The 26274-nt window shown below is 47.7% G+C and overlaps 6 protein-coding genes across 6 annotated transcripts; 2 read left to right on the top strand and 4 right to left on the bottom strand.

Moving 5' to 3' along the window:
• Positions 1 to 188: 188 nt before the first annotated feature.
• Positions 189 to 3260, bottom strand: N7482_005784 (uncharacterized protein; the record flags this gene model as incomplete). The annotated part of the gene is made up of 10 exons (XM_056687909.1): positions 189 to 1610; positions 1679 to 1816; positions 1873 to 1913; positions 1976 to 2147; positions 2199 to 2278; positions 2333 to 2393; positions 2450 to 2477; positions 2609 to 2851; positions 2995 to 3099; positions 3202 to 3260. The coding sequence occupies 10 exons, from the start codon at positions 3258 to 3260 to the stop codon at positions 189 to 191; spliced, it is 2349 nt and encodes a 782-aa protein (XP_056543464.1).
• A 3494-nt stretch (positions 3261 to 6754) lies between these two features.
• N7482_005783 (amidase signature enzyme) lies at positions 6755 to 8542 on the bottom strand (the record flags this gene model as incomplete). Its single annotated transcript, XM_056687908.1, has 7 exons — positions 6755 to 6915; positions 6966 to 7154; positions 7218 to 7340; positions 7390 to 7504; positions 7555 to 7926; positions 7979 to 8095; positions 8150 to 8542. 7 exons carry the CDS (start codon positions 8540 to 8542, stop codon positions 6755 to 6757), a joined length of 1470 nt encoding a protein of 489 aa, XP_056543463.1.
• A 2392-nt stretch (positions 8543 to 10934) lies between these two features.
• N7482_005782 (uncharacterized protein) lies at positions 10935 to 11708 on the top strand (the record flags this gene model as incomplete). The annotated part of the gene is made up of 1 exon (XM_056687907.1): positions 10935 to 11708. One exon carries the CDS (start codon positions 10935 to 10937, stop codon positions 11706 to 11708), a length of 774 nt encoding a protein of 257 aa, XP_056543462.1.
• A 1765-nt stretch (positions 11709 to 13473) lies between these two features.
• Positions 13474 to 14793, bottom strand: N7482_005781 (uncharacterized protein; the record flags this gene model as incomplete). The annotated part of the gene is made up of 1 exon (XM_056687906.1): positions 13474 to 14793. One exon carries the CDS (start codon positions 14791 to 14793, stop codon positions 13474 to 13476), a length of 1320 nt encoding a protein of 439 aa, XP_056543461.1.
• A 6913-nt stretch (positions 14794 to 21706) lies between these two features.
• Positions 21707 to 22933, top strand: N7482_005780 (YncE family protein; the record flags this gene model as incomplete). The annotated part of the gene is made up of 1 exon (XM_056687905.1): positions 21707 to 22933. The coding sequence occupies one exon, from the start codon at positions 21707 to 21709 to the stop codon at positions 22931 to 22933; it is 1227 nt and encodes a 408-aa protein (XP_056543460.1).
• Positions 22934 to 24599: 1666 nt separating this feature from the next.
• Positions 24600 to 26222, bottom strand: sakA (mitogen-activated protein kinase HOG1; the record flags this gene model as incomplete). The annotated part of the gene is made up of 9 exons (XM_056687904.1): positions 24600 to 24708; positions 24764 to 24947; positions 25016 to 25094; positions 25158 to 25514; positions 25570 to 25669; positions 25726 to 25769; positions 25847 to 25976; positions 26057 to 26104; positions 26167 to 26222. The coding sequence occupies 9 exons, from the start codon at positions 26220 to 26222 to the stop codon at positions 24600 to 24602; spliced, it is 1107 nt and encodes a 368-aa protein (XP_056543459.1).
• Positions 26223 to 26274: the final 52 nt, after the last annotated feature.

The raw sequence follows: 26274 nt of genomic DNA, 5'->3' as shown, positions 1-26274 counted from the left end.
TGTTATATTCACAGGCTGCAAAGAGAAAGAGGCCGAGGAAAGGGGAAGTATAAACAAGAACGGCGTTGAATAGACAGGAGATTAGGATTTCCAAATGGGTATGGGTATGCCGCGATGCAAGGCCAAGTGCCTGGAAATGAAACCGATAATTTATGCGCGGGTCGCAATCGGATGCAATGCTAGGGCAGTCACTGTGTGCCAACAAGGCCTTCGGATGAATTCTTGGTGGGTTCAGAAGGGTGCTGTTCGTGCTTCCCAGGCGGCGCTGTTGTCGAGTTGTCCGCAGGCGCAGTCATAGACTGACTCTTTTCTGGGTCTGTGTCCATGCTTAGCCCATCTTGAGGTGCCAGAGACACGGAAGTGAATCCATCCTCATCTGCGGGTTGCTCGGTAGCAGGATTTTCATGCTTTTCATGCTGGAAGTCCAGGTCTTGCTTCTTCGCAGCTTCAGCCGCATGTACTGGGCCTTGCGACAAGGGAGACTTAGGGTATGGCACGTCGGCGGCATCCGACTCCTCACGCTTGAACTCGCCACTCTCGCGACGAAGAATCATGTTACTCCACCGCTTCCGGCGGCTCAGGCTACGTGTGAGGCCATCGGCGTCTTCGCTGTTCCGCTGCATAGAGCGGCGCCGGCCGCGATCAGATTCAAAAACGGTTTCGCTGACGGTGGATAAGACCGGGGTAGACGGTGATGCGGTCATGCTGAGGCTGGGACTCGGTGAGGAGCTGCGCTTGTCCTGCCACTCGCGGCGCTTCTCGCTAGCCCAGGAGCCCCAGGAGCTGAAATAAGCACCAGCTTTCTGGCTAGCGGCATTCACCGAGGCTTGCGCCTGGCCCACATCAATGGACGGTCTTTGGCGAGCACCGAACCAGGATCCAGAGGTCTCGGATGCAGAGTCAATCGATGCCGGTGGCGGGGAGCCGGGGGCTTCCTTGTCGATCGAAGTACGCTGCGACTGTGAGGATTTTTCCTCGTTGCGCTTTCTTTGGGCTTCACGCATGGAATCGAAATCAGCCCAGAAGCTGTTGAGAGCGGCGCTCACTTTCTTTTGGCCTGTTGAGATGTGGCGGTTGAGCGCTTCCCGGCCTTCACGCACCCGCTCGTCAAGATGAAGATCTGCCACTTGCTGAGACAGTCGCCGCTGAATGTCCTCCATGGTCAGGCCGCCAGCGCTCGGGTGTCGCGGCTCGGTAATGGAGAATAGGAGCGCATCGGAGGTAAGTCTCGAAAAGAGCGCATAGTTCGGAGTCTTCTGCCATTGGGTGAGGAAGTCTAAGTTGAAATCCAGAGCCGGGTCGCCCTCGATATTGAAATTTTGCAGCTGTGCTCTGCTCCTGTTGTGAGCAGAGTCACCGGAGGAAAATGAGCTGAGTTCTTCGTGGTATTTCATGCAAGATAGTAGTGCCAGCAGGTACTCTTCAAATTGCAGGCGAATGAACTCTTCCGAGCCCATGAAACCAAGCGTCTTAGGTCGAGATGGATGAGCGTCATCCCACGTGTCATTGACGATCTGAGTAAGAAGGTCGATCCAACGCCTATCGGCCACCGAGAGAGTCAGTGCGTTGCGGAGTGGCAGAGATAAGATGCTGATGCTGTCTTCGTCAAGCTAGGTTGCGAAAAAATTTGCTTGGTTAGTCATTTTATCAAACACTTCATAACACACAAACTACTTACGTTGATTAAAATATCGCTGTAGCGGTCCCTCTGTTGCAAGAGCAGAGAATTTGTCGATCCCACCACGTACGACTTGGTTCCATCGTCGGCTAGCAGGTCCAGCTGCTGCAAAGGGGTATAAGGCCCGAACATGCTTCCCTGAAAACGAGATTAGATTGAAATCTTCCACGAAGGAGATCGGTCGCAAAGCCTACCTTGCCAAAAATCTGCAACGGCAAACCCATATATGCCAACACTGAGTAGAAATTATTAGCGCGTCCCCCTATAAGACGGAGACATAAGCTTTATTGAACGTACAGGAGCTTCGGTCGCTCGTTTTGAGTGAAGTCGGCTTCGCAACACTCTCTGCGTAGCTGTCAAAGCTTGGGTCTGCACAGTCTTCGAGGTTATTGATGAGACCGGGTATTAAAGAAATAAGAGAATATTGGATCATGCATAAACGCTCGCAACGGGTGCCGAAAAAGAGCATCTGCAGAATCAGCACGGAACTTTGCAAAAAGAAAATGACCAATCCACATACCTTGGGCTGCAGCAGCAATCCCTTGAATAGCACCAGCGTCTGGTACTTGAATTCGTGAATCATTTCTCGGAGGGAAAGGCCTTTGAGTGAAATTAGCCAAAGTCTCTCTCCGAATAAAAATTTGTGATACTAACCTAGGTTCTGATCTTTCGTGCCATCGTTCGATAAACTGATCACCAAGCCTTCGCGGAATTTCTAACTCGACCGAATGAGTATGTCGTTCGCTGATCCAAAATATTTGTAGAGTTTACCTTCAAAATATCAATATCAGAGAAATCCCTATCGATCAACGCCCCGAATTAGCCTGATATACCTTCCATAGAGTTATGTTCCAATGTCAAAAATTGCGCCCATTGACTGCCACAAAAAAGACCAATGCAATGCAATGCACGAAGGAGCATCGAACATACCGCTGAGCAAACCAAGCCGAGGTTACCACGGACAACTTCTCGCGCAGTTGTCCCACCCTCTGCGGGCTATCTGTCACCACGACTACGGCCTTTTGTACCGTCGACCGAGTCACTTCGGGCGGGCGATTGATCAAGAGGTTCGAGTCGATCTGGCGCGAGCAGGCGATGCCGAAAAGGGATGTAGCGGGCGCATTACTCGTTTCCTTTCGACGCAATGTGAAGTAAGAGAACTCCTCAGTCGAACTAAAACCAAATGACATGCCAGCATATCAGCTCAACCGTTCGATGATGCAATCGCGGGGTTCGCGCATGGGAGTAAATCAGAACCCAAGAATAGGTCCTGCCACTCCGCAACTAGCGCTCGGGGAGAGGTTTCGGTTTCATACAGGTGTGCGCCGTCAGACAAGCCCATGAAAGGCAACAATGACCAGTCATTGTCAGTTGCCGGGTCTGTTCCCTCGTCGCCGATGCAATGCTCAATCTCCGGGCCCCTGCAGCACGCATTAGCAGATGTCCCAGCCCGCCCAAGTCTAAATTTGCGCGCCTGCGCCAAGTCTGGACTTCACAAGTCCACCACACAGAGGGAGACTTACCGCGCATGGTGGAAGTCTATCACCAGCACAATCGGGTCTTGTTTGGGTTGGACGGCCATGGGGACGCTCATGCGGGGTTCGCTCGCGATGGTGGAGGGCGTTTGATGGGTGGAAGCAAGGGTTCCACAGCCAAGGGGGCCGAATTATGCTTAGATCGCCATGAAGCAGTGTGTAAGAAGAAGATCACAGGAAGGTATCAGGGGATTTCGATACGATTATCGCTCACGTGTTGATTGCGGGCGGTGTGAGGCCCCCGCGCGAAGTTCGGGATATCGATAACGGTAACTAGTGGAAAACATCAGAATGACACCGAACCAAGATCACCTAAGAACGAGGCTGGCGGTAGCGATGAAGCCGGTGTATCCTCTGCGGGAGGGCAGTCATGGGTAAAAGCCCCGGACGAGAAATTGATGCTATGGATTAGAGCGGTCTAAGCATAATTCGGGTTCAAGAGCCAGACATTTCGTAGCAGTTGGCCGATACTCGTTATAAATATGTGCCTGGGAGCCACGCTGATTTTTGGAACGGAAGATGAAGAAGATGATGATGCTGATGCTGATGATGATTATGATACTCTATTAACCTAATGCAGCCTAACTAGTAGCGTATAGCTATGTAGGCGCTTCCTCGGCGGAAGCATGAGCAATTCGAGCGCCAGCCCGTGCGGATGAAACAGTAGGGCTTCAACAATTATTGATAGTAATTTCTTTCATTGCATGTGAGTTTCTATCTCCAGACACGGACTTCAATAAATAGCTAGATTTAAACTTTTGTTTAATATGACAGCTCCGATTAAAACCATTTACCGAACGATGAATGGCTCCAAGAGACAAGGGGTCTGTATTTCGCGCCATGTAGGAGGTGCGACTTTAGAACGGAAGAATACATTGCGAACTGGCATTTGCTTGAAGGAAAAAATTAGAAATACCCAATGAAAATTCAAATGCCAATCATTTTATGTCCCCCTTTGGTACATTGCAGTGACAAGGAATTACAAATCCAGCATAGCACAAGTCAAACGATTAGTATAGCCACCCCTGGCAGGCGAGCTTCTCTTCTTGGGAACAGATAAAGGAGGGTGGTAGAAAGCCATTGAGAATATTCACCCCAGCAAGTCGGTTGGTCCTGTATCAACAGACGAATTGGGAGCCGAGTTTGATTCCTCTTGGAGTTTAGACGTATGGTTTCCATTCTTTGCGAGTTTCAACCGAGCTACCTCTTCTTCGAGGACAAAAAGTCTTCCAGCATGCTGTCTTTGCTCTTCCAAACTCCTCGTAAGAAGGATAACAGAACCGCACAGGATCATATTGAGCCCTGTCGTCAACCATGGCGGTGGTGGTGGAAGCGGCATTCTGAAATAGTGATAAGAAAGATGTAGCAGTCTTCTGAAGCTTCAGGAAATGAAAAGTGAGAGAGGAAATGCTCGAGGGAGAAAAAGAGCAATGGAAATATTTTAAAAAGGCACGATCCAAAAATGTCGATTCAAGGTTTAAAAGAGACACTAAGCTGAATTTGTGATCGAGTCAGTCACATCGGGAATTGGACCACGATAGTGTCTTTCAGTCAACCGGAATTATACTAGTAGCTCAAACCTTCCATAATTGCAACTAGTTTATGATATCAGGGTGATGTTGCAATAATGATCCCCATAACGCGATAGTACTATCTCATGCGCATGGGCTGGCGCTCGGATTGCTCATGCTTCCGTCGGAGGAAGCGCCTGCATAGCCATACGACACTAGTTAGGCTGCATCAGGTCAATATAGTATCATCATCATCTTCTTCATCATCATCCCATCATCTCACTCGAAGCCCTCCCGCCAGTCCCGGATCGCGTCACAACTTAGCCAGTGCATCTGGCAGCAACGCCTCTAGACCTTCCGAAAAACCTTCTCAGGGAACTATCTGTACTATTAATATTGTGTCGGGGCAGTTCGCTTTCGCATTATTGGCGAATAAGTCGAAAAGTACATATCTCTATACGCGACGGGGGGTGGGGGCGCAATCCGTGGAATCTATTCAAAGTAGTGCGCCTATCGTGCCAATTCTAAATTTCACATTACGCAGAATGCCAAAGAATATATTCTAGCCGAGAAAAATCCCAACATAATGGCTTCTACAAGGAGGTTGCAAAGATATTCGATCAAGATCGCCTCACAAGTTTACGCTGGAGATCAAAATCCTATCCGTTGCCACATATGCAATAGGATCTTTTGACGCGCGATAATATACGGAACTCTTCATTCCGGGTGACATGTTACGGCGTAGAGGCTCACATGTAAGAACATGATTAACTCTATAAAGGCCTAGACAATTCCCGTGCATCTTAGGCTGCTCCAGGAAACTGCTGGATGGCGTATTTGCCACTTTAGTGGCTCTCGCATGGCGCCAGAGTCTTGGCTGCGATGAGATCTTATGTGTGGTAATGTCAAAACGAGAAATAACCGTATAGACTAAGAATGTCGCCCATGGAGCACTTTGGTCTAGCGGTATTATGCCTCATATCTTGTTGCGACAGGTGACAATTCTGAGCCTTGATGCTGGGCCATTCCTGGACGTTGAAGCGGCAGAACCAAACGAGGACATTGAGTAAAGGATTATTCGTGGGCGAAACTGAACCACGGACTCTTAGAACGTCGCGTCGAGTTATTCCTGACTCATATCGGGCGATTCCGAAGCTAGAAAATGGTCAATCGCGTTTCGTCATGGAGGTGTTCTCGTTGATCCGTGATCTTCTTCGGCGTGTGGAGCCTGTCCTCAATCACGATTAGCAGGTGGAAGGATATTACCTCGCGTTTCGCCATCGAGGTGTTAGCGCGGATCTGTAATCTTTTTCTTCAGCGTGTGGAGCCTATCCTCTATTATAACTAGCAAATCGAATGATATTGCTACGCGCATCGCTCGCTGATAGGCAACAAGGCTTCAGAAGCGGGCATGCCGCCATCCTCGCCGGTTTTACGGTTGTAAATGAAGTTCGTGGCCAGAATGGTACCACCGACGATGGCACCGGCATGTAGCAGCTTCTGGGTGAGGTTGCCACCCTAAGCATTATAGGTCTGCTGCATATAACTGCGGCGGAAGGAATTGTGGAAGGTCTAACGAGTCTTGGTGAAGAACGAGGACTGGGCACCAAAAGGCTTGGGGGCATAGGAGGGCTTGAATGGAGACTTGTGGATGAAACGAGCTGTATTGGAGAGCTTGGGAGCTTGTGCGAGCGTCGAAGATACGGTGAATGAACAGGTTCGGGTTGCCCACGGTGACGCCGGATTTGCTTGAGGCAATATGGGGAGCAACTCCCCCAGACAGGGCGATTTTGTGACCCTCAAAGCCAATAGTAATAGCGTTTCTTGGATCATCTTGCGCTCTTAAGAGTTCCCCGGCACGGTCCTATGCCTCCCGGGAGGTGCTACCTTGATGCATTGTGGTGATGATGTTTTTCGGGGTGTGAAGTATACTGTTCGGGCGGATGTTATGTATACATGTGGGTAGGGCTTCCCGTATATAAGTAGCTCGCATTCATCTTGCCAACTATCGACACTTGGTTGTAGCACAGTCATTCAAATTTCGGAACCGGACGAGGCTTGGCAACCTTTTCGTAAACTTCCATGAACCGCAATAGAGTTTCCTCCTCGTCCATCCTGGCCACCAGACATAGACCGAACGGCCGGTCATTGTAGCGAAGTTGTCCTATCGGGACTGTGGCGATAGGATACCCTAATTCTATCAGCAACGGTGAGTTAAACATACACTTGGTGAGTTCTTACCTGCAGCAGCAGCATGAACACATAATGAGGAGTCTCCCGGAGCTGCCAGGATATTGATTTTTTCCTTGTCGAATAGGTCATCCAGAATATCTCTTGCGGCCCTACGAAGGTCCTGTGCCAGTTCATCTATTTCTTCCTTTCTGTAAGTGGTGATCATTGCCCCTTCCAGATCATTCTGCTCGGTGAATGCTGTATTGAGTTAGTAACTCTTCACTACAAGATCGTAGGATCGTGTCCTCTCTGTCAACCTACGAGCTGGAAGGGCTTTTTTGCTGTTTTCTTTGTTGAACTTGACGATATCTGCAACACTTGTTACAGAGCACTTGTCAAACGATTGAATAAATTTTGGGATACAGATATTCTTAAAGTCCCAGTCTAGAAGTGATTAGCCATCTTGACTTCATCTGGTACTGCGGCAACCTACATGCGATTGGCAATATGGTATTCGGTAAGACTGAGGGATCCTTGCAATGAATTGAGTACTTAATAGAACAGCCTCTGCTTCGTAGAGCGGAAACCGTCTCTTCGTACTCATCTACCTATAATTAACTGTTAGAGCTCTGCACTTTTTGATGAAATTGGGACGTACCATTTGCTCTACTGTGCCCTCAAATTGCGTACAAAAGTCTAGTGGCAGGCTCCAAACCTTTGGGTCCAGGAAGCCCACCGACAGACCTTCCCAGGAACCAAATTTGGGGGAGTTAAACGGGCGACTAAGTAGAATCTCAGAAAGAACGCGAACGTCAGCTGCTGATTTTGCCATAGGGCCCGGACTGTCGAAGAACTCTGTCATGGTGTATAACCCAGTAGTGTCCTGAACTCCAATAGTAGGCTTTATTGCATACAGACCGGCGCGTGTTGACGGAGTCACAATGGAACCTATAGTCTCAGTAGCCATGGCAAGAGGGCTAAACCCAGCGGCCACAGCGACCGCAGAACCAGTGGATGAGCCCCCAGGCGCCTTCTTAGCATCAGCATAAATGAATAAAATTCTGTAGATTTTAACCACTGACTGAGTGTCCAAGTATCTTCTCGTTATCCTCTATTTTCCCAACATACGGCGACAGAGTCTGACCACCATGAGCAGACCAACCAGGCATCATCATGGTCATTTTCATACCGGCAAATTCCTAGAACAACAGTTAATCCAATAAAGTTCCCTAGGAAAGCGCATGTCTGCTGACGGTCATGTTTGCCTTCCCCAATATGATCAAGCCAGCATCAATCAGCCGCTGAGTGATAGCCCCGTTCCTTGACGCCTTAGCTCCGACGAACGCATATGATCCAGCTGTGGTGCTCATGCCTAGCTCGGATGCGGTGACAAAGCTGTCTTTCAAAATTATGGGAATTCCATGAAATGGGCCCCGGATTTGCCTTTTCTGGCGCTCCTCATCCCGAGCTTTGGCGATCTTGAGGACCTTGTCCCGCGGGAGGGGCGAGATCAGCGCATTGAGTGCAGGCTCATAGCGATCGATTTGTGCTAAGTATTTCTCGACAACCTGCGTGCTCGTGATCTTGTTCTCTTCGAGTAGCTGTTGTAGGTCGACAGCGTTGGTTATGAGGACGTTGAAGGTCATTTCTGCGCCGAAGCTTGGGACTTGTGTGAGGGGCTACGATGGAATTGAAGCGAGTGCTTTTGTTGGTGAACTTTTATTTTAGCGCAGTGAGAGCACGTGCTTGTTTAATTTTTATCTTGCTGCCTATTCCTCCAATATCTATTCTTATCGGGTTAGGTAATTAATAATGACCTAAGTTATGACTACTTCGGGATTCCAGTCTTGAAGCCTAGGAAAAGATATCGGTCATTCGCTGCTGTGCATGATATTGAATTCTGGTTGAGCTCCTACTCCACATGCTAACTGAAACTACTTTTCCACAGTGTCGAATATGGAATGTGAATTCACCCAGTCAACCAGCTTCGGATACTTTCGACACTTATGCGGACGTCCTCTGCTCTCCACCTTCGCACCTGGGCTTGTTACTAAGTAATATGGAGTCACATCACTCTGACATGCAAAGACCATTCGCAGCGTCTCAATACAATGGTCTACATGGTGCCTGCGGGTCTTCTCCCCACCACTGAAAGAGGGCAGTTGGCTATAGTCCCAATGATCTCGATAGATGAACTGCCTCACAAGATTCTGCAGGGCTCTCTATTAGCTAGGCAGTTTTGACATAGAATTCGCCGCAACTTACCAAGCAATGAATCTGATGGGCTCCCTCTAAAAGACCACCGACCCCCGCATCTGGTCCTGAGCCGACCAACCTGAAATCACCCGTCATTGAAGATTTGTTTAATCCGGCGAGATAATCTAGGGGCACAGTAAAGGCGCCAACTTTTCGAATGAGCTTTGACGTCTCATCTACCGGGTAGATATGTTAAGAGCTTTAAACTCACAGTCCCATAACGCTCCCCATGCTTTCTCTGAAGTATCGGAGGGGTATCCGCTATACTCATCAGGCTGAAATGTATCATTTAATGTCACCCATTCAAGCTCGACAGCTTCCAGCGCTGGACCTATCGAGGTTGTTGTCAGTTGTGAGGAGCATGACTTCAGAGGAGAGGGACAAACTTGGAGCTGACAGCCGCCGCACACAATTTTCATCAGATAATTCATTGTAATACTTCAATAAGAAGAAAGAAATGGAGGCAATGAGGCAAAAAAATGATATGCAAAGATGAGAGACTTTATACAATGTGCTTTTGCGCTGGGCAGCCTTCTTGCCATTGATCGACGGTAAAGCCCATGATGAACTGGAGGTGACTTCATCGAAAGCATCGTCGCCAATGGAGGCAACTCGTTGGTATCGAAGCCGCTTGAGAAAGAAACTCAGATCTGGCTTCCACATTCTAGCCTGTGCAACTGTGCGGATATCAAGTGCGCCGAAATTTAGTAGAATAATACCCCGATGACGGGTAATGTAGGACACCGCGATTGATCAAGTCCCAGGCACGAGAAACGGGATTGCAGTTTTGTTTCAAAAATTGGGGATGCCTTGATCTGGTTACAGGTATCACTTCCTAGCGGAGGGGCAGTTGATCTGAGTCCTGACAAAAGTACTGGTCCCGCACGGAAGACCGACGGACGGAGACACCAGATGTCAGATGTAGGCCGAGGGATTCTGTAGCTCATTTCTTGACTGTAATGAATTTTTGGTTGGCAAACATGAAAATAGGAAGAGGAAGCAAAAGTCCGTGCAGGATTAAATGACCAATCTACATCTTGTACGCTCAAATAGTTACCTCGACAAAGGCCCTTATCTATGGGGGCTTCCAAGAACACGTCAGCCCTCTTTTACTGTAGCGCTAAGATTAGACTAATACACTTGTATCTAGATTTCAACTAACTTTCTGTGGCTTTAGCTCTTTATGCATCTTCTGTCGATTACCTCGCTCCAATCTACTTGCCGAGTTTCCCCTTTCCGCAGCGTTCCAATCCAATCGGGGCTCAGGGGCGAAATCAATGCAACGTAAAATTAATATTAGCCACCGTGGGACGGAAGCTTACGAGTGGGAACTCCTAACATGATTCCTCATTCCTGACCCTTTCACGCATTTCCACTATTTGGAATTTTGGATGCAGTGCGCCCGGGTCCACTCAGTTCCCAACGACACGAATGGCATAACAGTATCCGCCGCAGTTTGTAGTAGTTGAAGTGGGTGGCAGACCCGAATAGATTGCACGCAAGATGGATCACATAACTAGCTCTTTTCCAGCCCCCGAATCTAACCTCTACGTTAGCATAAAGTCATCAATATGATTAATCTTAAAAAGGGTATATTTATGTATTGATTATGCTTATAACACTAGTAGCACCCTTCTATCATCCGTGTTTAGACGTCATTTCCGAGTAGTAGTATTTGTACTATATTAGTGTACCCTAGCGACGAGTTGGCCCGAGTTAAATCTGAGGCGAGCCTTGATCATCACTTAGATCTGGTTTGTTCATCGACCAATGTCACTCTCAATGGAGAATTCTTTCTTTCAATTATCATCCAGTGCTTCCCAATATGAAGATTCCAACCACGAACTAGGCATTGACGAAGAGCAGCATATACTCGAGAGCGTCAATTACGGCCTAAAGGACCGTCTCACCAAAGCCTTTCAGATCCACCAGTCGGCTCTGAGCACAAAGGCATCGAGATGGGCAAGATCTTTCGTTTCATTCTTGTTACCAAGTTTCATTCATGGCTCCGAGGCCCATGAATGTCGCCCTTTCACGTCTTCGCTTGACGGTCTGAGAGGGTATGCCGCTCTTGCTGTCATGAACTACCACATTCTCTACGCCTACCAGGCTATCGTTTTCTACGGCTATGGTCTATCCCAAGAAGCACTCGCAAGTTCATGTGCGCGACCTGAGGATTCCCATGCTAAAACCAATTGGATCATCCAACTTCCAATTATACGACTACCCTTCACAGGGACATGGGCAATCTCGGTTTTCTACGTTATGTCCGGCTTTCCTCTGTCTTACAAGCCCCTAAAGGAATCGCGGGAATATCCTCTGGGGTTTGCTAAAGGTGCAGCCGCAGTGGTCTCGAGCTTTCTCCGCCGCCCCATTCGACTGTTTGGCCCACCCGTTTTATTCACCTTCATTACAATGCTCGGTCTTCAGTTGGGAGCATTCAAGAGCTCTCAGGCAATCTCAGAGAGCTCAGGCGGGGTTTGGGCAGCACAGCGTCAGGTGGAGGAACTACCGACTAAACCTCCGAATGCCGTGCAGCTTGCATTTATTCCATAATCAGTTTTCAAGTGTGGCACGGGTATCTGGAGGTACAAAATGAGGCATAAGGTATGTAGAGAACTTTAAGGTGTCATTGAGAAGGGGAAAGAGAGGCCTGAACTGCATACATACAGTAGATTGATACATATTGTCAATGAATCTTTTCCGAGCTACCTTGTAGTATGATTTTAGAATATCGTGGACCTCTTCCGCAGTTAGTTGCAGATTACTCATGTGTTGAATTTGAGCGAGATCAGAAACTCGAACACATTCTTTCTTTGGGTTATCATCCATATCCACCGGAAACGAAGAATTCTTTACTGCGAATGAGATACGTTCCTGGCGACTAAAATGAAGAATAAGTCACTGTAACTAGCGTAGTAACGGGAAATCTGACTCTGGCCATTTTTGCAAGTTACTATTCAAGTAATGATGCTGAGTTATTAGCGGTCCTTCCCCTTTAATTCGATGGAGAAACTCTGGTATTGAAAGGGATCTCTAATCTCTTAAGATTGTCTAAGAAATAAAAGAATATTTTGACCTAGTCTCTGATCGCCACAACATGCATTTAATACCTTGCTTCTGAAAATATAAACTACAGATATAATATCATAGATACAGCTAGACTGCGGCTACATCCTCAATCTCCATAGATATCTACATATCCTCTCCGCAAATTGCGGATATGGTAGGTCACCCAATATCCGCAATCCTCAATTTTCTGGATATAGTATAATATTCTCCGGATATTTGAGGATATCTAATAGATATCAAATGAGATAATATACCAAGATTATTACCTATTTAGGTAATTTTTGGAGATTTAAGGGTATAAAATAATATAAGATTCACATGATATACCTAAACTAGCTAATTAAGCGAGAGTTATGCTAGTACGGATATCTTACGGATATCTAATAGATATCCTTATTAAGGATATAGTATAGAGGTAATGTCTATTATCCTCAATTTGCGGATATAGTATTAGACCCAATATCTAATAGAGAGGATGTGCGCTTACAACAATCATGCCCACTGTGGTTGGGTCTAGGGTGGCGATCTGTGAGTACCTAAGATTTACATTTCGCCCAGGGGCTAGCCTTGACTGCTTTCCGACGAAAACTCTTTTCTCCTTATGGTGAGCACAAAAATAATATCCGTTGTTATAATGTGGGGTCCAACTTGAACTACAATTATTCATAGCACGTCGTGTCAAGAATTCGGTGCTTTTTTGATTGCGATGGAGTAAAACAGCCTACACTATTAAACGATTTTCCAGGCAAGGCCCATCTCCTCCAAGGAAAGTCTCATTTGTAAATTCCAAGCGGTCCGGTCTGCTTTACATCAAGCAACTTTACGATTTGGACTCTGGATGAGACATAAATTTTGGATCAACATGTCCGTGGACCCCTGATGGAAACGCTAGAACAAAAATGAATCCTACTCTAGATAAGATTTGAAGACCAACCTTTAGCTTCCCAAAACGATATATCCAGTTTCTTCTTACATGTCTAAAACGTGGAGTGACAACTGCCCAAAGATATTTGCTGCGGGTAAGATGATGATAATAATAATAATTATTGATTTTATGACTATCTTCATGAATGAAGAAAGCTAATCTGCAACTATCTACTTACTGAGAGCTGAATCATGGTGCCTCAGATCCAGGCACAACATATAATCAGGTCACCATGGCTAGGGGTAAGACAGAAAAAGAGAGATATCTAGAAATAGGGGGAGTTGGAGCTTGACGGGTTCTCCCTATAGGGTAAGAACACCACGCTTAGTTGATGAACTGGGTGAGGTCACCGTTAGTGGCGTTGGTGTCGTTACGGCCGAGCGAGCCAAGGCCGAAGTTGCTGATGGCACCACGGAGGAGACCATAGTGGGTGAGGTAGTTGTCATCGTAGGTGTTGGGGGTGATGCCGTGGCCGAAGAGGATGGTTGCGATGGAGTTGTTGTTGTTGGGGACAGAGTCGCTGCCGTTGGGCCAGGTAGCTTCATCCCAGGTTGCCACAACGAGAGTACCCTGGGCGGTCAACTCTTCAAGGTACATGTCGAGGAAGGAGTTCAACCACATGCCAGAGCTAGCAGCGGTGTCGAACATGCTCTCATCGGGGACAGGGTCGTGGGCGTTGTGGAGCATGTCAGGGACATAGAAGGAGTAGGCGGGCAACTTGTTGGAGAAGACGTCGTTATAGAAGTGCTGGGAGGCCTTAAGCACACGCTCGCAGCGGCTGTATTGCTCAACGTAGGTTGAGAAGAGCAGGGCGGGAACATCAAGACGACGGTAGATGGGGGAGGAATCGGGGAAGTTAAGACCATCCATGGGGCCGAGGAAGACGGCGTTGTTGCAGTCGTTGGGACCACGCTCAGTGGCGACGGGGGTGTACCACTCAACGTAGGAAGCGTAGTCGAGGTTCTTGGCGTCGAGAAGATCGTAGATGGAGGTGGTGTTGAGGAAGTAGAAATTCTCGGCGCTCACACCGAAGAAGTCACCAGCGACAATGGAAGCATAGTTGGGGTAGGAAGGGTGGGCGATGCCGTGGCTGTTGGTCAACAGCTTACCACGCTTAGCGGCCACCTGCCACCAGGGGCTGCTCATGGTCCAGTTGTAGACCTGGTTCTCAAAGATGATGTGGAGGATCTTCTTGAACTTGGCCTTGTCCTGGCCCTTGTCCTGGCCCTTGTCCTGGCCCTTGCCCTGGCCCTTGCCCTCACCCTCCAGGTCGCAAGCGCCGTCAGACTTGGCAGAGTTGAGAGTGATCTCCTTGGGGGTTCCCTCGCTGACAATGTAGAAGGGATATATGGTGTTCTTCTGGCCCAGATCGGTTATGCCGAAGGGCAGGGACAGGTAGGTGGCATTGTTGATGGAGACCGTGTTGTTGTTCAGCGCCCACTTGTAGTAACCGTCGAAGGCACCGGCGGCGAAGGGAGGAACACCATTGTACGTGTAGCCAGCAAGCGCAGGGTCACTGGCATTGAAGTAACCACCACCAATCTGAGGGAGTTCGCTGTCGGGAAGAATGTCCTGAGCGGTGGCCTGGCCAATGACGGCCAGCGCGGCGGCGCCGGCGGCAACAGTTGGGTTCTTGAAGTACATATTTTTTTCTTGACGGAAAGGTCCGGAAGCAAGGAAAGAGTCAAATCTTGAAGGCCTTTGAGCCGGAAGCAGGATGAAGCGTCGTGATCCAAGAAAAGAAAAAAAAAGATTCCCAACTTCAATTCCTTTGGATTATATAGACAACCGGGCTCGCTGTACGGAGGCATGCTCGACTCAGTTCCATCCATCATCTCAACGCCTTGGTGGATCAGTTAACCAGCACGTGCAGGTGTCCTGATGCTTGTAGGGATCCATGGCTGCTTTCTCGATATATGAGGCTAAGGCAAGGATCCATCATGGGCCGTAAGGTCACAATGGCTAGCTGCGGAATCCATTCCTAAGAACAGTGTGGATTCGTGGTAAATGCACTGCAGCTATGCAATATTGATATGATGTCCATAATCTCTGTGGGTTGGCTCAAGATCAATAATGGAGCAGTCGAAGCAGGGCAAGGACAAGAATCATAGACTGGGACTTACAGCAGACTGGGATTGAGAGCGTTGTTTCTGTTCAATCCAATCTAACCCTGCCCTATCATGTCCTACCTTCCGTATGTTTTGAAGTTTCGATGTGAAATCCTTGGTACCGTACAGTACGTACAAGCTAAGATAATAATGCTGTCTTGGCATGAGCTTGTCAGGACAAGGTAGTGACATCTCCCGGCTAGCACGGGAGAGCTTATCGTCAATGAAGCTCAGCACGTGTGTCGCCGCGTGCCCTTGATTGCTATATTATCTCAGGGATCAGCAGCGTTTAGTCCACCTCACCACCTCGCGGGGCTGCGGCATGGCAGGCTGCAACTTTCTACATTACCTTGTAGCCAAATTCCATTTAAGTGGGCCTGCGGGATGCGGAAATTGCCTGAGCACCGAGCATATCAATTTTGTTTGTCGAATTAACAAGGGGCAGTGACAACCCCATAATCAACCTTTTTGCTTGGTGTGTATGCCTCGTGATGCAACTCGTGGCTCGAGTGCCCAGGACAAGTGCAGAACAGTGAACAGTGGCGGTGGGGTGGTCAGTGGGTGGTGCACGGTGCAAAACGATGCCGGGGTGATACAAGCCGGGAAAGCCGCTGGAATAGATCAATAGTCATCTCTCGCAACCAAGGGATGAGAGATCAGGGATCGAACGGCTCCATGATCTTGCCGCATCCCGTTGCCCCGAGGTAAAAAATAGCAAGCCAAGATCCTGCTTTGTGTCAGGCCAAGGCTTTAATCATTTTTAAGCTTTCTCTGAAGTGCCGTCGCCGCCGCTACCGCAGGGGCTGGCCCCCGTCCGTCCTGCCATTTCTTACCGTGTTTTTCTTTTATATGTATGCCTAATTTCTCCCGTGGAACCAGCATACTCATCTGTACATTTCCCCGGCTAACCCTGGGCCTGTGCGTAATCTTTCATTGGTATTGTATGGTAATCCTAATATCTCGCGCGGTACCCTACTATGCTTATTGCTTGGTGTTGAACTTAGGAAGAATGGTAACGCCTAGTAACGTGCAGACTAATACAGTGGCAGTGGATACCCTTTCCCTTAATGCCAAGACCTTTCCGCCGGTCTAGGCAGAAAGATAAGCCGTCGCCTACCTACATGTTGTGTGAGGCGTATTAATATAGTATGGTAGGCAGTATGGTAGGTATTATGCTAGGCAGTGTGCTAGGTAATGTGGTAGGCAGTGTGATAGGATATGTGGAAGGCTAAATGGTAATAGTATAGGACCCTTGCGCGTGCGAGGTAGGCGGAGTATGCGGTAGGCTTTGAGCGGTGAAGAGTAATATTTTCAAACTTTGCACTCCCACTGTAGATCAAGAGTAGAGTGCGCCAAAACCGCCATTAGGGGGCAAACCTTGCCCCCAAAAACAAACCGTAATAGTTGCGGTTTCAAACTAACCAAAATGTAACCAAACCACAAACCACTAGGCTTCCCTAATAGGGCCCTAACAAAAACTATTTTTGCATAAAGTTACATAAAATTCTAAAAACATTATGGTACCTATCTACTTGTACAGTAGTGAGTTAAGTTAGTTAACTAGTGACGGTCACTAACTTAGATGGCGTGTTGATTAGGTAAGGAACTACAGTCGGTACAGACAACTTTCCGGACACCCTTCCACCGCCTAATCTTACCGCCTACTAAATTAGCCATAAACGCCTAGCAACCATTAAAATATGATAGATCAATAGTAAACATCAACAATAATATCAACAATAATATCAACAATGCGTCGAATAAGGGATATGTAAGATTTCCCCCCCTATCTTATATACACACACACACATACATATATAATGGGTGCAGGTAAAGAACTCTCACTATCAACTCGCTCGCGTATATGCAGCCTTCGAAATAACGCCAAATGGTCATATAATCGTATACGAGGCGAATTTCTATATATTCTACGCTCTACAATCATCGATACGTGTCTTAAAGAGGCTATTCGTAGCTACGAAAACACCTCACGTAAGCGCTCCGGTCGGCTACGTAACCTTAGTGAATTCGAACGAGACCTCCTATTCGACGCTATCTAAACGAAGCTAGGTATTAAATATAACGAATTGCTTGATCTTGTCGATAATAAGATTAGCCGCGAGACACTTCGGCTACTTTTGAAAGACCTTAGTCTACGAGAATGGCGTAAGATCAAGCGACCTTAATTAACCGAGCGTGACGTACGCTTACGTTTTATATAGGCGTAGAGATATCGTGATTTTATATCGAGTGATTAGGAAAACGTCTATTAGTCTGATGAAACATTAATTAAGCGAGGTTCTAGCGAAAACGATGAGTAGACGTTTATTCGACGAAAAGATCAAGCTCGTTTAGGCGAGGTAAAGCCGATACTATATAATAAACAGCTTCGATAGATATTTTAGGCGTCTTTCGCAGGGAGTGTACGTCAAACAGCCTTAATACCCCTTTATAGCTATTTCGATTTACCTCGTAGGTAGTAGTGTTAATAGTATACGAATCCTCGAAATATATCGATAATAGCTACCGACGTTATTATCTCAATCTACATCGGATCGATCGGCTATCTTTATGCACGATAACGCTCCAGTACACACTACATATTGCGTACGTAATTAGCTACAAGAACAAGGCTATATTATTATAGAATGGCCGCCTTATTCGCCTGATTTAAACCCTATCGAAAATCTTTAGGCGTTGCTAAAAGATAAGCTATTAAAGATATTTCCTGAGCTATATCATATACGAAATAATGAAGCAACGCAGTCGTTCTTAATATTAGCTGCGTAGACAGCGTAGTCTTGTATAGATCATAAGATATTACAAAGACTATCAGATAGTATGCCTAGGCGTGTGCAGGCGATTATCGACGCAGATGGCTGGTATACTACATATTAATATAGCCAGACAGCCAATATAGCCAGACAGCCAAGATAGCCAGACAGCCAGACAGCCAGATAGCCAGACAGCAAGACAGCCAAGTCAGCCAATATAGCTACCATGGCAACATCTGCTGGCAGAATCTTATGTAATATTTTAAAATTGCAAGGGGGGTGTCCGGAAAGTTGTCTGTACCGACTGTAGTTACAGGCCTACTTACATACTTCTAACTGTCTGTTGTTCCACTAGGTTATATCAAGTAAATATATTATCTGAAACTCATAACGTTTCCATGGAAGACATTTTTACCTCTACTGTGACATCTCATCCTGTCATTTTTCATTCTCTACGCCCGGGTTGAAGGGCATTAAGCCACCTCAGTGGTCCGACCAGTGTGTGAGGTCTCCGCATGTTTGTGATGCTTATGCTGTGCCTCCAATTCAGCTAACTTCTCATCGCTGAGTTGTCCCACAGTATCTACCAATGCTTCCTGACCCCTGGTAAGCTTCTTGCCCTTACGGCCAATAAAATATCAAGGAAGATCGAATAGGACATCTATGGTCTCCAGTGACCTGCTAGCTCGGTCCCAGGCCCGAAGAACCAGACAAAAGCTAGACCGAGTGTAACAGATTGAAAGAACCAGAATATGTGCTGTGGCTTGAGACCGGGAGCTTTTCCAAGGGGACGGCTTTGCTATTACCATACTGATTGATGAATTGGAAACACATGATCATGCTGGTTCCGAGAGCATCCACGCGGAGAGGGAAGATCTCCGCTTTGATGAGGTACTGAGGGACAAGTCAGAGAAGTGACAACGTGTATAGGAAGGGATTGAGGGGGTCGGGGCCTACTTGAATGCTGTTTCATCCCAAAGCTCATCTAACACCTGAGAAATAGATCTTAGCGATGCCACCCGTGGCTGTGTGCTCGCGCTTGCACCTGGAAACTTTTACCAGTAGCGATTCTTGGCACTATAGTTAAGATGGCCACGTAATGCATGGAGATGAACTGCACGAGGGTACCTAGACGGAGATCGAGCTTGCGCCCAATGAAATCAACCAGGAAGAAGGCGCAGATCAGCGCAGAGGTGAATTTGACAACACCAAAAATAGCAGTGTCAAACAAGCTCTCAGACTATCCAGTAGTGCCGACAAGGGCGAAGAAGTGAGGTGCGTAGATGGTAATGGAATTTGCTCCGCTCCACCCTAATAGAAGAGAGATGAGGTCAGCTCTCTTTTTTTAGGTAATTCATTCAGTAACAAGGCGAGTACGAGAACAAAAACTTACGGCGAAGCAGTTGAGACATAAGACCAAGGAACAACCGATAGCTGTTGCTTGGAATCAAGAATAATTTCTTGACAACTCCCCAGGTGTCCACTCCCATAATTGCTTCCTTCTCGCGCTCGAGCTGGTGGTGGGTGTCAATTCACTTGGCACAAATGTACGGATGATTAGCTAGGAAGTTGCGAAGTTTGGACATCGCATCAGCGGCCTGGTCCTGGTGCCCAACCTTGCAGATCCAACGTGGCGACTCGATAGCAAAGAAGGACATAATAAGAATCAGTCCGCAAGGATAACATGCATCAGAGAGGGTCCAACCCTCTGCATCCAGCTTTTATAAGGGATATGTAGCGAAGTGCCCCAATTGGCAAAGTAGCCAAGCATGATGCCGAGGTAGACATTGCGGTGAAGATGCACACGCACAGGCCTCCGATGGTCCTCCGGGCACTTTCGGTAAGGTAACTGTACTGTGGAGTTATTATATGTTTCATATTGTGTGTGAGATACGTGTTATGTGGATGGGGAGGATGTACGCAGGGGCGATCACAGTTGTTTGGCCGATTCCAAGACCCATGACAAAGCGGCCATTGAGGATCTGACCATAATTGTCGTTTGCCTTGATATATACAATGGTTCCGATGATCCAGGTTAGGCAAAGCTGACGAGCAGCCGAAAGACGACATTTTCGAACATTTTCATCAGCAACCACCCGGAAGGTATCATTGTTGGTCTACTTTAACGGCAACTCACCAATCTTGCCAGCCAGTATGAAGTTCACAAGGGAGCCTCCGACGCTACCAATTTGGACCATGGCAGTAATGTTTTCTTTTCGGTTGGCGACTTGAGCAGGGCTTATCATGAGCGGCCTGTGGCCAAATCTCAGCTAACACAAGTGTCATCCCCCATACCCACTCGTAGAAAGTTTAATATTGATAACAGTGCTCCTCAAATGGGAACCAAGGAAACGGGCTGGACTGTGTCCATACTCGAATTGTTTTCTCTTCCTTGCGTTAATACGCTCAGACCCCGCAGTTGGTCCGTATTACACACACGCTAGCTGCTTTATCGGCATCCCCAACATAAGGCTAGTTCGGCATGGGCCGCGTCTCCTTCAAAATCAAGTTTGTGCAGGTCAGTTCATCACAAATTAATGCTTGTCGGGCGGAAAGTTGCAAGGAAGGATTTTGAATCTCCGCAACAGAAATTCACATCACAATGAGTTCATATATCAATAAATGTACCATTTCCCAGTAGCTCATATAGAGAAATTGGGATAGTGTACAAAGCTAGACTCGAACTCTCCGCAAAATGACCCGCACCTATTCTTTGCGGAGCACAGAGTATACCCCGCGCAGATTATGCAGGGTCGGCGGACCAATGCTTGACCCACTGAGAACAAAAATATAAGCATTCCTTCTACGATACTGTGACAGATGACAAGCGGATTCCAGCGAATTTCGGAGGTTACAGCGATATACGGCAAATGCACAAAGTACGTCCATGCCGTGGACCCCTCGAACTCAGAAAGTGGAAATTGCCGAGCGGACCCTTCCACCAATAACTAGGGATCCGTTCGTTAACCGGGCTCCCCGCTCCCGAATTTACAGCTTGACCCCGATCAGCGGGCCACGGGACAAGACACGGGGTAAAGCTTGAATGGCTTAAGTTCCGGGGAAACTCGGGAAAAACTGGGGGACCTACATCCGCCAAGACCGTTTGGTCGCTAGAAATGTTGATATCTATCACAACATTTGAAACTTGCGGTCACACCCCTCGTGAGTATAGCGATTTCGGAGAAGCTCCGTATCGGTGCCCTATTAGCGACAGGCAATACCATCCCGTTTATTTTCAGCGTTAATCGTCATATTCATTTTCTGTTCCGGGTTAGAGTATGGGGATGAGGCTGGTATGTTTGTCTTTTCAGGGCAAGGGTCCTTACCCCTCTTGCGGGGAATAACAGGAAACATCTCCACTCGATCTCATTCGGCCACGAGCGGGGTCTTTGGCATGCATTGGTAACAGGAGACCTTCCCAAGGCAACAGCATTGATTCAATTGAGTTCAGACCTTGAGAAACGCCATGGTGGACATGAGGAAATTTTAGCCCTGTAGGTACGAGTTCCAAGATATAGAGTCGGCGAAATGTCCTTGAATCCAGACATATAAAAGCGCAGAGCATGTCCTGAGCTGAGATCAGATGTGATACAAAACCATGAGAAATATTGACATCAGCATTTATTCCCTTGATCATTATTACTCCCTGAAAAGTCTGAAATCTCTATTCTGAAGATGCGTGTCAACCCTTTTCTTCTTCTTTTCCATAACGTGGCATTTGTCAGCGGGCTTTCCTACCAGCTGGCGTCCACTGTTCCTTGGACACCGAAGAACGCAACCAGCGTTGATCAGGGTGCCGTGTATAACGGCACATACTACTTGGCTGATCGCACGAACAGCGTTGTTCACGTCGTTGATCTAGCCACCAGCAAGGAGAAGACCAGTATCACCGGCTTCATCGGTCAACGCTTCACCAAAAACAAGACCGATTCCTCGATATCTGGACCTGATGGGCTTGTCGTTCTGCCTGACCGCAACGAATTGTACATCGGGGATGGAGATGGCTCTGTCAAAGTCGTGGATTTGTTCAAGAATACCATTATAGCCAATATCTCGACCGGCTCCAAGAAGCGGGCCGACGAGTTTGCTTATAACCCTCAAACCCAGACTATCGTTGTCACAAGCCCCAATGATGTCCCACCATTTGTGACTGTCATCTCCGCAAGCCAGCGAAAGGTCCTCGGTAGTATTGCATTCAAAAATGCATCTGGTCTCGAGCAACCCGCCTGGAATCCCACCAACGGGAAATTCTATGTTTCCGTCCCCAGCACTGACGCCAACCCAGGCGGCGAAATCGCCGAGATTGACGTCTCAGCAATGGCTATCGCCAAGGTTACCCCACTATCTGAATGTGTCCCGGCAGGTATCGTCTTTGGGCCACAGGAGAACCTCTTTGTCGCTTGTAGCCAAGACCAGATCCTGACCTACGGAACTGCCTTCAGCCAAGTGCTCGATATGTCAACCGGCAAGGTGCTGGCTAATATATCCGGCATTGCTGGTGTTGACCAAGTTGCATACAATCCAACCACGATGCTCTATTATGCTTCGGCTTATCAGAATCTTGCTGGTGGCAGCAAGACTGGTGCCCCGTCGCCCGAGGTGGGAATCATCGATGCAAAGACCTACACTCTTATTCAAACTCTGAAGACAGACAATGTCACCGCTCACTCAGTGGCAATCGACACTAGCTCAAACCAGATGGTTATCCCTCTGACACACTCCGGAATAGCCCTGTATAGTCTTTCAACGGCCAATGCCACCAGTGGAAACACATCGAGCACTGCAACAGCGACGCACGCCAGCTCAAGTGCGACCAAGACAAGTGGTGGCGTCAGCAACTATGCTCGTTTCTCTATCTACTATCTGAGTGCCCTGATTCTGGGGGTCGGATTTCTTGGGTGAAATATATTGGTAATGCTGGGCAACGTATGGCGACGAGTGTGTCAGGATAGGATAGTTAGTCACAATGAAATTGGTTGGATCATATTATTCGTTTCAGAGTCCTCAAGTCGTGGATGAGCTAACGGCCCAATGTCTCGTTTTGCGCTGCAATGGCTACTATTATCCTTTGCCGAAGACTATTAACTAACCATGACAATGTCTGCTTTATCATCCTTAGATATAAAAGTCTACAATAAGTGGCTCATCTATATTTACCCCTAACATAACTAACTAGGACATTGCCACTGTACTCACCAGTCCCACTATACCTAAGTCTGCTGCCACGGTCAGTACACTATTAATTATATGGAGCACAAAGACATCTTGAACGAGGCAAGGCCAGCTACGGTCGTTCACAGATACATGCCAACCTATTCTTCCCACCTATGTACACCGGATCCGAATCGTTACCAGGATGAAAGGTGAGACTTAAAAATCGAAAAAAACCTGATTAGGAAATAAGAGAATAAATAGAAAGAACTCATAGAAACAAGAGAAGAAGATAAAAGAGTACAAATTAACAGGGAGAGAGGAACCCCTAAAGCATAAGGGTAAGAGAAGAATAAAGATTAAAAGATCTAAAACTGGAGCGCGCTAGACCTCCGTATCAATAGGGCTGCTAGAAAGCTGCTAGAAACTATAGCTATATCAATGAAAGCTATAGTTGAAGCTAGGAACAGCCTTACCGCTTAGTAAAAATAAATAAATTAGTTGGCGATAGAAAATAAAACAATAAGAAGGATTTTTTATCTGATAAGAAAATAGAGAAATTAGAATAGAAAATATACTTAGCTTTAGACCTTGGTAAGGACTAGGTCCGGTCCTAACTATTAGGACTGGGACTAGACTATCTAGTCTTAGTCTTTTTTTTAAGTAGTTAATGTTATGAAGGAGCCAAGCTGGAAAAGAAACCAGGTGCATTCACCGAAATGACTAAAGTGAAGAAGAAACCATGGGGGTGTCCGCTATTATGTAGAGAGCTCTCATGCAAACGGGCCCATGTTAGTCCGATCAGCTGTTCCCTTCTTCACACATCCCTCAGGTGATCTCCGCATCATCTGACCACTGGGCCTTCGCTCTCCCAGTCTATTATGCGTCTCAGTTGGATTATAATTACTGGTGAAGATTAGTAAGCAGATCGGTGCTGCTTCTGGCCAGGTTTAGTGATCAAATCAGGATGTTCAGAACAGGCTCAGTGAGTGGATCGGGTTGAGTAAGCAATGATCACTGACGAACTCAGGCTGCTCAGGGACGTGCTCAATTCTACTCAGTGATCAAAAAGCGGCGAGGGGTGAGCACTAAAACGGAAACGGAAAGCCGAGATGTGGCATAGGATATCCGTTAGGTAGGCACTAAGTAAAGGTACACGAGTGTACGCCACGACGCAACAACGCTCGAGACCATGTAATTTCCCCTCACCAACCAGTTCTGGACGACGCCGAAGGAACTATGGACAATGGCTTCCAATTAGAAGAAGAATAGAAAAGAAAAAACAACAACATTCACGCCAATGTTGCAGAGGATTCCCCGGAGATACAGTATGCTTTGGGCTTCCACGAACAGTCATGAAACCCGAGAATAAGTATCAAGAGCAGAAAGAAAAGGTTGACAGACTGTTAGTTGATACTTATGCGTAGGCTTGGGGTGGGCCGTTGCCCTGCACTGCACCCGCGACCAGAGCCTGACCCGCCTCGTTCCCTTGTTCAATGTTGTGGAAATCGAGAATTTCCGAGTACCTGTTCCAGGATTGTCAGTAAGTGGTAAGGTTCTATGTGCATGTGTAAAACATACATCATGATCTTCCAAGTATCCACCGGCAGATCGGCATCGTTGAAGGACCAGTCGAACTTCTCTTGCGCAACGGGTTCATCGTTGGGGTCGTGGTAGGGGGCCAAATATTCGTGGGCCAATGCTTCGTCCGCACGAATCCGCGTCTTCGGGTCAAACACCAGCATCCGCTCGAGCAGATCCACGGCTTCCAAAATTATTAGGGACCATACAGTATTGGAGGGTGGGAGGGGTAATATCGGGAGAATCGCATACCATCAGCATCGGCATTCCGGAACTTGTTCGCCAAAGGCTGGCGCTCGCGCTTAGGAAGGGACTTGACGAATCGCAGAGTCTATACATAGATCAGATATTAGTGGATCTGGTGATTTTCATTGCATGGTTGCGCAAGACTCACGTTCTCACTGCAGATGGTTTGAATCACATCATCTGGGGGTGTACCCAGCAGCTCAGTGATGATTGAGAACTGGTTGACATGGTCCTTTCCGGGGAAGAGCGGTTTCCCTTCCAGCATCTCAGCGAAGATGCAGCCAGCACTCCAGATATCCACCTCCACATCGTACTTTTGCCAGGTGAGCATAATTTCGGGGGCGCGATAATATCTTGTTGAAACATAGCCAGTCATCTGCGGGTCCTGAATTCGGGCCAAACCAAAATCGCAGATCTTTAAGTCGCAGTTTTCATTAATGAGGATGTTGCTAGGCTTCAGGTCTCGGTGGACCACACCGGCGGAGTGGACATATTTCAATCCACGCTGTGAGGGGGGTCAGAATTAAAGCGGGTGCTTTCCGGCAGCTCTCGGGACTCACGAGGATCTGGTAGAGGAAGTATTGAATGAATTGCTTCTCTAGCGGGCGAGAAGTCAAGAGGCGGTGGAGATCGGTTCCCAGAAGCTCGGTCACGAAGTAGCTGCAGCTATATTAGCACTGGCATGTCGCAAACATCCGGCAAAGGGCCCGACGTACATGTCCTCGAGGGGAGAGATGAAAATGTCGCTCAGGCTGATGATCTGCAGGGGTGGTCAGTTAACATTGCGGGCGCGCGCGAGACGGTCCCGCGGCAAGTGGTGAGAGAGGGGTAACACACATTTTCGTGTCGCAGATGCTTGAGCAGCTTCAGCTCACGATAGGTACGTTTGGAGAGGACCGGGGTGCTGAAGGGCTTCATGATCTTCTTCACTGCGACCGGCTGGCCGGTCAATTGGTCTCGCGCCGAGCTATCGGGTCACGTTCCGGTCAGCTTCCGGGATATGGCGCGTAGGGCGCGATGGCCGCTCGGAGTAGAACAATGACATACCAGACAAGCCCGAAGGCGCCCATGCCTACCGGCTGCAAGTCCGTATACCTAAACGTGCGAATCTCAGCAATCGGGGTTCCGTCGGAGCTATGCTGCTAGGCAATGCGAACCGGCTAGTGATCTCGAAGGTCGTGCCGAAGATCTGGGATCGTACGAATTCCGCCATCTTGGAAGACAATAAAAGAAGGACTGATGCGGAGAGCACCCGGCTGGTTTGA

Source organism: Penicillium canariense (genome assembly GCF_028826845.1).
Source record: "Penicillium canariense strain IBT 26290 chromosome Unknown utg000003l_segment0_segment0, whole genome shotgun sequence".
Taxonomy (NCBI): domain Eukaryota; kingdom Fungi; phylum Ascomycota; class Eurotiomycetes; order Eurotiales; family Aspergillaceae; genus Penicillium; species Penicillium canariense.
This window is presented reverse-complemented; position numbering and strand designations above follow the sequence as displayed.